This window comes from Hylaeus volcanicus, unplaced genomic scaffold (genome assembly GCF_026283585.1).
Source record: "Hylaeus volcanicus isolate JK05 unplaced genomic scaffold, UHH_iyHylVolc1.0_haploid 12186, whole genome shotgun sequence".
Taxonomy (NCBI): Eukaryota; Metazoa; Arthropoda; class Insecta; order Hymenoptera; family Colletidae; genus Hylaeus; species Hylaeus volcanicus.
In genome coordinates, this window is record NW_026533136.1 from 25,879 (window position 1) to 39,481 (window position 13,603).

At 44.6% G+C, this 13,603-nt stretch overlaps 1 protein-coding gene across 7 annotated transcripts; it reads right to left on the reverse strand.

Annotated features, from left to right (window-relative positions):
* Nucleotides 1-7,813: 7,813 nt before the first annotated feature.
* On the reverse strand, nt 7,814-13,602 carry LOC128882788 (uncharacterized). Of its 7 annotated transcripts, none has more exons than XM_054134532.1 (11): nt 13,522-13,602; nt 12,678-12,912; nt 12,336-12,593; nt 12,199-12,261; nt 11,280-11,483; nt 10,857-11,096; nt 10,555-10,699; nt 10,376-10,410; nt 10,225-10,296; nt 9,747-10,052; nt 7,814-9,278 (listed from the first exon to the last, which is right to left on the reverse strand). In XM_054134532.1, exons 6-11 carry the CDS (start codon nt 11,005-11,007, stop codon nt 9,082-9,084), a joined length of 906 nt encoding a protein of 301 aa, XP_053990507.1. In that variant the 5' UTR covers nt 11,008-11,096; nt 11,280-11,483; nt 12,199-12,261; nt 12,336-12,593; nt 12,678-12,912; nt 13,522-13,602; the 3' UTR covers nt 7,814-9,081. The 7 variants fall into 7 exon arrangements, 3 of the variants coding, with proteins under 3 accessions (XP_053990507.1, XP_053990506.1, XP_053990508.1); XM_054134531.1 differs by having other exon boundaries at nt 12,678-12,965; nt 13,522-13,536; XR_008458553.1 differs by lacking the exons at nt 10,857-11,096; nt 13,522-13,602 and having other exon boundaries at nt 7,822-9,278; nt 10,376-10,754; nt 12,678-13,515.
* Nucleotide 13,603: the final 1 nt, after the last annotated feature.

Sequence of the window (13,603 nt, forward strand, 5' to 3'; positions counted from 1 at the left end):
GTGCAACCCCTTGAGCGCCAATCTGCGCGGCGGCCGACCAGGCGCGTGGCGGCGAGCGGGATGGTCCCGCGGGGCAGCGGAAACATCCATAAGGATGTGGAGGTGGTCACTCAGGGACACCACCTCCACCGCTACCCTCCACCCCGACACGAGATGCCCCGGCGGCATGCGTCGCACACGACAAGTCGACGATCCACTCGCCCTGCCACCGCACGCACGTGCTTACCGACCCCCGGTTTAGTAACCGGAGGTCCGCGCTTGCCGCCCACTCGCGTACGGCACGACCCCTCGCGTCCGTCGCTGGGCAACCCCACGCCGTGGACTTGGCGTTAAAGTCGCCCACCATGAGCGTTCTGGCCACCGGAGAGCGGGACAAAGCGTCCCGGACCTCCTCCAGCAGCCGCTCGTAGGCCGCAAGGGGGGTGCTCGGAGGGGCGTAGACCCCGATCAAAGCCAGGCCCGCCCACTCCACCGCGACGTACCCGTCGCCCCGCGCAAAAACGCGGAGGGCCGCGGTGCCGTCGCCAACTATCGCCACGGAGCCCAGCGCGTCGGCCACTCAGTTCGGGCAGCCGGTGACGCGGTACGGTTCCGCGGCGACCGCCAACCCCACACCCAATTCACCCACGCAGTGGACAAATAAGTCCTGCGCCCTGGCCGAGTGGTTGAGGTTGGTTTGGAGGATCCGGATCGGGGGAACGAACTTTAGCCCGGGTCCATGGCCTCCTCAGGGCCGGGTCTTCACCCGGCGCAAGATGCCAACGACATGGACGTCATGGAGACGCCATCGTCCTCAGTATCGCCCAGCTCGGACCCTGCCCGAGGACAGACCGGATCAAGGCCGGCGAAGCCCTAGAACCTGCCCACGAAGCTTACTAGCCAGCAGCCCTCAACTCGCGTGTCGACGACGCCCTAGAGCTGGGCTTCGTCAACGCGCCTTCCTCCGCGATCACTTCCGGGCGCGGCAGCCCCTCCAACACCACGGAACACTTGCGTGCCCCACACGATGTCCCAGACCTAGATGGTACAAGAACATCTCCAACTCCAGGTGTCCCTGCAGGCCTCGGTTTCCCCTGCGGGCCAACGGCCTCTCCGCCGCTTACCAGGCGTCCATCCTTCCTCGGGCTGCCCTTACGTCAATGACCGTCGGTGACACCTTCGCAGCCCCACTCGGCGGAGACCTCGCCACAGAGAGGCGTTCCACCATCTCGAGGGTATTCCTCCTCACCGGTGTGGCCATTTCCCTACTCTCGTCATTTCCTGCCTCAGTCTTCCTGATGCTCAAATGTCCAGGCTTCTTGGCCTTCTTGCCACTTGCGGTCGGCATTCTCGGGGTGGCAGCTGGAGTGGAGAAGACCTCATCAGTTCCAGCTGCTTCCATTCTCCTGTCCTCTCCCTCCGTACCACGTACGATGTCCGAAAGAGTACTGTTGTTAATGATATATTGGTCCATGTGTAGGTTTACCAGCGCATCGTGCGCGGTGGGGAGGGCAGCAGGACGGGAACGGGTATACCCTCGGGGAGCATGCTCACCAAAACACATGCCCCTCTACCAAAGTTGGCCGGGGCCCGTCCTATACGTTTACCCCCACCCCCACCCCCACCCCCACCCCCGGAATATCGCACAGGGGTGACTCGCCCGTAGCAGGTGTGGGCTCCGACACCCACGCCTCACCGTGCACTATCCGGTCGGGGTCCCGAAGGGGTTGAGTCCTCCAGGGAGCATGAGGCTGGGCGCACGCTTTCCTGGCACTGGGGCAGTTGGTTGAGGTCACCATGCCTCTTCCACAAACCTCCAGGTCGGATCAAAAACCACGACCTAGCTGATATTCCCTTATACCAGGGTGGCGCCTCGGCGTCCTCCTGGGCGGGGAATTTCGGCGAAGTCGGCTGGCTGCGTCCGGTCAAGACCACTCACCGCACCTCCTCGTGGTGCTCCTGGGTCTCCCCTTCAGCAGTCGGCGCTTGCTTGCGAGAACCGACTTGCTGGATGCGGAGGGCGAACGCGGTGAGCTGGCATCTGGCGGATCCTCTGTTGACGACACGGCAAGAGAGAGGGAGTTCTGGGTACGGCGCCCACCCGCAATGGGGCGCCTTGACTCATGAATAATGGACAATAATGGTTTGAACGTTTACGGTGCAGATGGCGTCGGATCCCTCAGTACCGTCGCGGTGAGGAGTAGTCGACCAGGCTCCCCCGCGTCGTTATCTTACGACTGGGAGAACCCCGGGGTGGACCACCAGGCCCCCGAGTTCAGCAATGCGCTTGGTGAGGAGGCGGCTGTGGCGGGGACCTCCTCCGCTGTGGCGTCTGCCGGCGTCAGGGTGCGCGAGGATGTGATCCTCGCGCACCCCGTCGTCCGGCTGGAGAGAGTGTAGGGGCGGGAGCTCCGCTCCAGCCGCCTCATAGCGGTGGCGAGCGCCTCCGACGGCGGCGCCGACTCTGATGAGCCGGCTAGCTCCGTCTGGTCGGGGCGCTCCCTCAAACCCGCGTCTAGGAGGAAGCGGGGTCGCCCCCCTTCCACGGGGGACCAGGTCGGCCTCGCGGAGGCGAAGCGCCTGACGCTTCGCGAGAGGGAGCCAGACCTGGCGATGGACGTCGCGGACACCTTCGTGTCCTCTGTCCCCATCTTCAGGTCCTACAAGTCCCTCAAGGGCGAGGAGGAATTGGCCGCGGAGATGCGCCATGCCCCGACCGCCGAATTGGGCTCTCGAATCTTTGAGAGCTCGGTGGTGGTCCTGAGGGTTGCTAGGTGCTCCAACAACATTCAGGGACCGATGGTGCGCCAGCTGCGGATGGCAGCGGCCACCATTAGGCACGCTGCCATCGAGCAGTGTAAGCGTGCCAAAACCTCGGTCCGGGAGTCGGAGCTCGAGCGGTAGATCGCGGAGCTGAGGGCTCGTGTGACCGAGCTCGAGGCTCGGCTGGCGCGGGGGCCAGACGCGGTTGCCCATGTGCCGGCGGTACCGCCGCCAGTCGCTCCACCGTTGTCGCGGCCGGCTCCCCCTTCGAGGCCGCGAGCGTCCTCCGCGGCTGCGTCGGGTTGGCCTGCGGCCTCAGGTCCTGCGCCCGCTGGTCCGTCGCTGGGTCCTGCGACCGGTGCCGTGGGCGTAGAGGGCCTCATCTGAGGTCATGGCGAAAGCGGTCGCCGGAGTGCGGTTGCGGAATGTCGGCGTCGCCGGCATCCGGTACCGCAAGGGGCAGACCGGGTCCTCCAGTTTGGAGATCCGAGACCCGGACAGTGCCGCCGGGGCGGACCGTCTGGCCGGTCGCCTGGCGGAGCTCTTCGTCGGCATCGACGTGAGGGTGTCCAGGCCCGTTAAGTCCGCCGAGGCGCGGATTAGCGGCCTGGACGAATCCGTCACGGCCGACAGCGTGGCGGCGGCGGCTGCTGCCGTGACCGGGTGCCGGGTGGACGAGGTCCACACCGGCATCATCCGGCGGTCCGGGTCCGGGCTGGGCTCGGTCTGGCTCCGCTGCCCAGCGGCTGTCATGGGGGCCCTCCTGGCGACTGGCCGCCTACTGGTAGGCTGGTCGTCCGCCAGGGTGGAGGCTCTCGCCGCACGTCCCCTCCGGTGCTTCAAGTGTCTGTAGCTTGGGCACGAACGGCAAAAATGCCCCCAAGAGGCGGACCGCGGTGCCCTCTGCTTTAGGTGTGCCGGTGCGGGCCACCGGGCGCGCGACTGCGCGGCGCCCCTGCGCTGCCCGGTTTGCGCCGTGCTGGGCAGGGCGGCTGACCACCGCCTGGGGGCGAAGTGCTGCGCTCCTCCTCCGCCAAAGCGGGGAAGGAGGGCGTGTGCGGCGCCCCCGGTGTCGGGTGAATCAACACCGGTAAATATACCGGCGGAGGATTCGCAGGCGCTGGCGCCTGCTGAGGTGCCGCGGGCTGGGTCGCCTGCCGCGATGAATGGAGGATCCGGCCCAGAGGAGGCCATGGATACGGCCTAGTGTTCGTGCCGCCGGTCCGGATCCTCCAAACCAACATCAACCACTCGGCCAGGGCGCAGGACTTATTTGTCCACAGCCTGGCCGAGTTGGGTGAGGGGTTGGCGATCGCCGTGGAGCCGTACCGAGTTGAAGCTCGCCCGAATTGGGTGGGCGACGCGCCGGGCTCCGTGGCGATAGTGGGCGACAGCGCCGCGGCACTCCGCGTGATTGCCCTTGGCGACATGTTCGCCGGGGTGGCGAGCGGCGGCCTGGCCCTGATCGGGGTCTACGCCACTCCTAGTGCCCCCCTCGCGGCGTTCTAGCGGCTGCTGGACGAGGTCCGGGACGCGTTGTCTCGCTTGCCAGTGGCCCGAACGCTCGTGCTGGGTGACTTCAACGCCAAGTCCACGTATTACTTCCTCGCACTCATGCCCGTGTACACGAGCAACATGTAAGATTAGACTACAATCTTTGACACAGCCATCGGTGGGAACGCCTTGCGATGATGGCCTCGAGCAGAAGATCCAAAAACGCAAAGTTTTCAAATTACAATCCGGCAGCAAATCTTTTATTTGCGCGATACAATTTTTCAAGAACCAAATGTTAAAAAACCTGTAGAGGTGATATCATTCTTCGGTGATGAGACTACTGGAGAATGTGCTTTAAAACATTACACCGGATGAGAATATGATATGGGAGGAAATGCGCTACAATGAAAGATACATATATCCAAGCTATGTTTTTATTGATAACTGTATTCCAGCATTACATCTAAACCTAAGGCTAACAATTCAGAGTCAATTAATGAATGACGCTCAAAATTATCACGTTCAACAATTGCCTTTGCATAATCCTTAAGGAGGTAGACACGGCACGTGACCTGTCCGATTCGGCAGGTCTGTTTTACAGCAGCTACTCTCTGCATAGAAATGGTATTACCATTAGATATGCGGCAGCGGAGGAAAACTAGATGGAGCTGCACGTTATTGGCATACAGTATAGTTGCTTCTCAACAACATATACTGTATTCTTCTTCCTTGAGGGATTCTGAATGCTCAGCGTAGTAAGTAGTAGTATTCTGTTCCGCGCTGAGTATTACGTTTGTGTAGTGTGGTCACACTTCACCATCGAGCGTGCGTGTACAAATAGGAGCTAGGTTGGGGAACCCCGGGCGCCTCTGCGGCGCCTCGTGAGTTGCTCCGCGCTATCGAGAATTGGGAAAACTTTAACAATTTTTTACGCGAGAACGGTTCGTCTCCGGCATGTGGCTCCTTTGAAGCTTCTTACCTACTCCTCGAGTAGAATTTTGTAAAATTAAAAAAAACTTTGACCTTAAATTTCGAGGTCATAATGGATTTTGAGGACGGTTTTTTTTTTGCAAATGTCCACCGATCCAGATGTGTACAATAACCCCTGAAAGTGGTGACCAATAATTTGTATACACCCTGTACACCCTGATTTCATTTGTAAAACTAAAGAAGTGTAATACAAATTACTTTTTGAGCTGATACTAATTGAATATAAAAACTGATACCTACATATCCTGAAAAATCGATTATTAATGTTTCCTATTTCCCATAAATATTTTAAAAGAAACGTTTAAAAAATATTCGGATAATGTGAAATTTATGTTTAGGAGATGCGTATTGAATATTCGGGCAATGTTGAATAAATCTTGAAAATTAAGAGATTCAAAAAAAAATTAAATTAATTTGATATTGTGTTTCATTTATTCATAGATGTTACTTTTATTACTTTATTTCTTGTGACTGGATTCCACTAAAGCAAGTTATTTTAATTTTCTTTACCTCGGTAGGAATTTGAATATCAAATGAATATTTATTTTATATTCGTGAAAAAATATTTTGTTATGAATATCAAATAAATATGTATTTTATATTTGGGGAAAAATATTCCATTCCAAACATTGAATAGATATTCATTTTATACTTAAAAAAAAAAATATTTTTTTCTAAATCTAGAATAAACATCATATGTATATTTAAATATTAAAATGAGATTCAATCTGTTCTATTGAATGAATATGTATTCAATATTTTGTGCTACTAGGGTATGTGAACCTGACACTCAACTGCCAAAAAATTAACTTTTTTTTTACGGAAAATGATAGTGTTTCGTTTCGATTTTAGTATTAGATTGTTACAATTTTTTTTTATTTATCAATTGATGAAACTACAAACGAAATACTATCATTTTCCGTAAAAAAAGTTAATTTTTTAAGTCAGGTCCCACGTTCACATAGCTTGCAAGGAGACATCGCCTAGTGTCCCCGAATTATTTAATCAAATGTTTTTCATATCTAAAGAAGGGTATGTAGGACAATCTCTGCAAGTGGGAAGGCGCGACTCTCTTTGGTTTTCGAGAAATAAATTTTTAAAAATAGCTAAATTTCGATTAACGAGTGTCAACCGTATAAGAGTCGGAGGTATTATAGAAGCAGCGTGCCAGAGTCAATAGAGTGCCATATTGCGACGGGATCTTTTGCGCTGGAAGCGGTTCGATCCCGGTAGGAGTCGCTTATTCTTTTGTTTATTTTTTTTTCCGTTTGTACCATGTTTTGTTATGGAAACTACGTTTTTATATATTAGGATTATTTTTATAGAATATTGTGCAATTTTTATGTTTTTTATCGCATTGAAAAAGAAGTCAGAAAAAAGAAGGAAGAAAAAAAAGAAAGAAAGAAAAGGAGAAAAAGAAGAAAGAAGTTGTACCATGTTTGTTTAATATAATTAAATTGTTATTTACAAACTATAAGAACGTAAGTTTTTATAAAAGCTTGTAGACACTCCTTTCACATCATGACTTCTTTTTCAAAGCGATAAAAAACATAAAAATTGCACAATATTGTATAAAAATAATCTTAACATATAAAAAGGTAGTTTCCATAACAAAACATCATACAAACGGAAAAAAAGTAAAGAAAAAGTAAGTCACTCCTACCGGGATCGAACCGCGTCCAGCGCAAAGCTAGTGTTTCGAAGCGACGACGAAAGTACAAAGAAACAGTTCGATGAAGAAGGAAGAGAGACTGAGAGTCGACGCTGGCAAATGTAAGGACACGGGATCGGGATGCTAATCGCGATTTTGACCTCAGTGAAATGGCAACAGTGTAGAGAGACGCTGTTGTGAGAACGGCAACACCGCAATTGTATCGACATCACGTTAGCAGTCGTCCTCAGTAAGCGCCATCTCCTATCGATTGTCTGAACTAAGTTTGTGACGTCACTTGCTCTGTATTATCGTCAAAATGGCGGATTCTCGTTTTTGGGAATGCAATGTTTTGCCCACAGATTTTGTCCTTATATGGGCATATTTTTGGCTCAGTGAGGGCTCATTCGAAAGAGGAAGGTCCAAGGAATGGCGCTCTAGTCGTCGTTCGAGTCACACAATCCTTTTAGTAACCTAAAAATACAACTATTCTGCGAATGTATTTTGCTCGATTTTTGCTCGACTTTGGACGCTCATATTATTAAATATCGACACAATATCGTTCAACCACGACCAGAGCGCCATTCCTTGGACCTTCCTCTTTCGAATGAGTCCTCATTGAGCCCAAAATATGCTCATATAAGGACAAAATCTGTGGACAAAGCTAACCCATATTTTGGGCCAGATTTTATCGGATTACAGAGCGCTGCATTACCCGTGTCTATCCCCTTAAGAAACATGGTGAAGTCTCGGGTACGCATCCTACACATAAAATTAATGCCTCGAAAATTAAGTTTTGATTTTGTTTTTCGCTAGAGGATAACGACATTCACATCGAATAAAACGCTAATTGATTTATTTACTTCGGTTCATTTGAACGGTAGAAATCAAGTCAACCAGTGGCGAATGTGTTCATTGCAGTGTAACGATCAACGGGCTGTAACATTTATATTTTTCTATAAATCTTTCTATACAAATTTATACATTATACTAAGATAATACTAGAGACGTGTGTAAAATTTCAAATTAAAATCTTGTATACTTTATAAGAAACGAAAATGATAAAGGAGCCGCGGAAGAAGGAATTTTCCATTTAATATAATTATTGTTATATGGTAAAAATCAAAATTTCCAAAAATATGTATCCATAATTAAAGCCTGTAGTTTACGCATATAAATTTTAATGAATGAAAAACAATATTTAGTGTGGTAAATTAAAAAAAAACATTTTTTCAAAAATAAATTATTTAAAATAAACAGTTTCTTCTACCATGAGTAAACTACCTATTCAAAGACGCATAAATTAAGAACAAAATTTTGTCCTAGCTCCTCTAGTTTTCTAGATATTTAAAAGAACATGGTTTTCACCTCGAACTTTAGGAGCTGTTTTCACCCCTTCAACATGGACGATTGCCGATAAAAAGAAATACGTGTCAAATATTTGTTTGAGAACTACCTACCACATAAATTTGATCAAAATCGGCGCGTGACAGTTGGATATGTTCCCTTGTAAGTGTCGACGAAAAGTTCCTTGATAAATAAGAAATTAAAGAACAGAACGCTGCCGTTTCTGACAGATTCATAACATGATATTATGATATCTCAAATGTTCGTGGTCCGGTTTGATTGATTTTGGTTTTATTCGAAAGCTTATATGCGATTTACATGAGAAAAATGCCTTTAAATTTAGAAAATATTGCAGTCGTGAGGAGATATCACAGTTATATTATTAATGAGACTTGGCGTCGAGACGCTACCGCGTCTCTAGATAATATTACTTATGTATAGCCCAACAATATATTGTCAATGACATTCTTTTTTATTTGCAATTCTTCGACGAAACACAGTACTCATGACGAAAAGTAAGGCGTTATGCAGACGACGCAATAAAACAGTAAAAATTGAAGAAAGTCAATAATTCAACTTAGATTTTAAATTATATTTGCTTGTAGTGTAAAGCTATAAATGGTAATTAACTCCTCATTTCAATCTTCTTTCCACAAGTCTTCTTTGAGCAAGATTATTATTAAACATTTTAATGTTTTTTTTCAGATTCGTCTTACAATCAGTAATGGAATATTTAAGGATTGTAAGGGAGGGACGTCAGTGGCGTAATCCGACACGCCCCGACTCTCCCCATCCCACCCTACCCATGTTCCTTAAGGGAAATTAATGTTAGTAGATGTCAATAAGAGTATTTATATTTATGGTTTACGAAGTGTAAGATGCATGGTAATTTTATCGTTGCATATAGGACATTGTAGGCAATTACATTGTTTGACACATGGTAAACAGAAAATAAGATGGCCACATGGCACAAAAACTTGTGTAGCTTTATTAATAAAACACATTGTGCAGTGCCCTTCTGCGTGATCAAGAATTTCAAAAACGACAGCATCATCTAAAAAAAAATGTGCTTAATTAATATGTACATCAGTACGTGCATACAAGGTGTTTGAAAAGGCTGAAAAGTATTTGTATATTGGGTATCAGATTTCCGGCGCGAGTGGTTTGAACCGACATTTCGTTGTCCTAGGTCTTTCTTCGTACTTGGGAATGTATGTCAAGTGTTCGCGCATCCATAGCAAGACTTTTGGCTGCAACTACCTTATACGAAGGTTTGCATATGTTTCGAAAGTAAACTGGTGCGATGTCTTTAGCGACAGTTGGTTTCGTATTCGACTCGAATTTGGTTTTGAAACAGATGCATACCTTCGTATAAGGTAGTTGCTGCAAGAAGCCTTGTTATGTGTGTGTGAACGCTTTCGACGCACTCCCGAATGCGAAGAAAATACCATGACAGCGAAAAATCGATTCGATCTGCACGTCCCAAAAGTCAAATATGGAGCCAATTTCCGATCACAAGTACCTTGAAAATTAAGCTGCGGATTGCAAAATGGTAAAGGAAGTTCAAGTTTTATCATCTGTTGGTACACATCCTGTATATATAAATTACCATCAATGTTACTAATGTCAATTTCGTGGTTAAAATTTTGGGCATTTTGCGATGCATGGAGGTCACTTTCTATAAACATTTCAGATAATCTCCGAGTCAAGCAACTGCTTGAGTGCCAGTGACTATTTGTGTCTACGACTTCGATATCGGCTTTTCTAGTTTCGTTCTGCTCTCTGTTTACACCATTTGCGAGAACCGGCAATTCATGTTCCCTGCAATCTGGAAGGATTGAGAAACGTTGAGGAGGTAAACATCTGAAGTAAAACTGTGAACTATATTCACTTCTTCTATTTAAAAAAAAGTTATTTTCGAAGAAGCAGCTTGTTTCGCAAAATTACACAATTTACAATTCAGAAATAGTATGTAAAGATAACCTGATGCCTTTATTTACCGTTTTCCATTGGACTATAAGCTGTTTTAGCAAAATGATCGGCATCTGCAATCTCGTCGTCAATATCTTCATCTGCGCAAAGAATATTGTAATTTTTCGTGGTAACATTAAAGAACTTTGCGTGAAGAAACAATAAATATAAATTACATACTTGCCAAAGTATCAATTTTATCAATTTGAAAAATTCTGTCCCCATAATGAAAACTACGTAATAACTCTTCCAAAGATAATTTACAAAGTTATGTAAATCAAGATTAAAGATATATGTATGTATACACACATGTAAACAATGAAAATAATTATTCTTATTATAGAACGAGTGAGACGAACCTTCCAGTATCATATTCAGCTTGAGCTTTTGCTATTCTCTTTTTGGGATTAATATTCGCATACGTACGCGGTCTTCGACATGCTATACCGTTTTGTAACCGATTCAAATCAAGTTCTTGATCGATGAGAAAGTCCCTTACTTTTTCTAAAATTTATTATATTCACATTGAACCACATATTGCGGAATGCTTCGAGAAACACTAAGAATAACGTTAATATAGTCACTAAATTACAAATAGATTCATCGCACTTATTATAAATGTACTTTATATGTAAACAACGAAAATTAAGACATACAGTACCCAAAAATGTCCAAACATTTATATTTTGTTTTCCGAGTTTTAAACCGGCAATATTATGAAATGATTCTGCAATATTGTTAGTACGCACTGGACAATTGTGCACGCTAACATGCGATGCCATCTTCAACCAATTAGTTCGCATATAGGCCATAAATAAAAGAACATTAGGAAAATTATTTGATACAATATCCGCCTCCCTTTATAGAATTACTAAGCCTTCCTGAAATTTCGTTCCAGGTACTAAAAGCAGAGACATTGCCATACGGACAACACTATTAGGTGCATTAGTCAAACCAAGCTTGCGCCACTTGCGAAGAATAGCATGCAACATAAAAGATATGAGAAAAATTTAACTTTCTATACAACAACAAATTGCATATTGTTATTATACAATAATATACAACTTTAAATAGTACCACAAACCTGACAATAATGGAACCAGCAGCCATGGATATTTGCATTAGGGAATAATTCACTAACAGCTATTACAGCTGCCATTTCGTAGTCACTCATTATGAACTTTATATTACTTCGCAATTCAGGAATTAAATTAAATATTTCTTGCCATATAGCGGTGTACAACAAAGCCGTTCGTTTTTCGCACAAAACAGGTATAGTCGCAATACCCTAAAGAAAAAAAATTATGTCCACTTTGAATATTGCTGTTATTTGTAATAATATGAAAAAATGTTATATACAAAACTTACACGGTATAGAGGAGGGCATATTACGACATAAACATTTTCTGCATGGGTAGAGGTATACAGAAGATTTCAAGGTCATCTCTATTTATTTAACGGAATGCTATGCTTTATTTATCGCGATGTAATAGCCAGTGTTAAGACGACATCAGCAAGTTATCATTGAAAGTCATGCAAGATCAAATGTGGTAGTAAAATAAACTTTCTTACATTAGAGGAGATGCTCGAAGTGGTGACGGTTCGCGTCAATGCAAAGTTGCAATCTTCGTATTGCTGCATCACGTGCATGTCTTATCGTTTCTGAACTTATTCAAACTGAACGTTTGTGTCATAATATGCCCCCCTCTATACCGTGTAAGTTTTGTATATAACATTTTTTCATATTATTAAAAATAACGGCAATATTTAAAGTGGACATAGTTATTGCCCCACCCTGTATATCAGTTATACAGAGTGTCTCAGCCTAACTGTTACAGAGCTGTAACTCCTAAACTATCGGCCATATGCAAATTGTCAAATATGGAAAATATTTTACCATGCAATTTCCATATTTGAAAATTTGCATGCGGCCGATAGTTTAGGAGTTACAGCTCTGTAACAGTTAGACTGTGACACTCTGTGTATTAGATAATTGCTTTTACATTATCCATGTAGCGCATATGGATGGTGTAGAGCTGTCCAGTCTGAGGTCTTTTGGGTAAAACCTAAAAGTACGAACAAATATTATTACTTGATTTACTACTATTTACACAGATTTTATTACTTTTACTATACTTACTGCAAATGTGCCATCAATGAACAATTCCTTGACTTTGGATAAACTTTTCAACAAACCATCAGTTGAAGGTATTATTGCACTTTCACCTATTTTTATTTTACAAAATGAATTTTCACATTTTGTAGAGGTTCGTAACTTTGTAACCCCTGGTACAAAATTTCTAATGTTTGTGGAATTTTTGGTTTGTTACTGGCTCGTATCTTTTACAAGGTTGGCCTTAATGTATCAAAAGAGCAATACGCTGCAACATCTGGATATCTATACGTAGACATTTGAATAATATACCATAAACAAAAAAATTGACTGGAAGATATACAAAATGTATTATAAGCATAAACATACTTCCTACAGACATCATCAAAAATTTGCTTTAGTGGTATTAATGTTCCTCGACACATTTAGCGTATTTCATTTTTCATTTTTTCCTGATCGCCTCTATGAAATACCTCGGAATGATTATGCGGTTTTAATAACTTAATAGTTCCATCACCAAGATCCAATACAGGCCCCACAACATCGTGTAGTTCGTCTAGTATTGCAACGGTAAATGCACTCACTACGATTGTCTTTGTTGTAGCTATAATTGTTTCACAAATAAACTGAGCTACCTACTGCTTTTCCTGCAATTTTCTACATCAATAAAAAAATACAAATCCAAGTACACTGAACAGACGAGACACTTCGAGTACGACAAACGCTAAATAATTAATCGCGACAATATTGTAATGTTCGTTGAATACGCGTGGCGTGCGTTGCATGTAAAAAATAACATACGATGATCTTGAAAAAACAAATAACTGTGAACGACTTTATAGAGCAAATGTATGATTATTTTAAAGATACCGATGAAATATCTAGAACAAATATATATATACACTAGGATATGTAAAACGAAGAAACATAATTTAAATTCTTTATAATGGTATATATACGGAAAACAGGGTTTATATTATCGAATTCGTTTTACCTATTCTCAATTTCGCTAAAACAAAACTGGCCTATCGATCGCACGCCTATCAATCGATAGTGTTTTGTCTCAGATTCATTAATGTACACATGTATGTGATTAACTCTGGATCGATTGATTTTTGCATACAAAGAACATATAGTTTACGTTCATTTCTATACTTTATATTCGTTAAATAATAATCATATATTCTAAAATTTGGTGGTTTTAATGGCATACCTCTGAATACGATGAAAATCTGGAGATTGCATTAGTATAATACAAACGTAGTTAAATGTTTATAATTTACATCATTTTATTG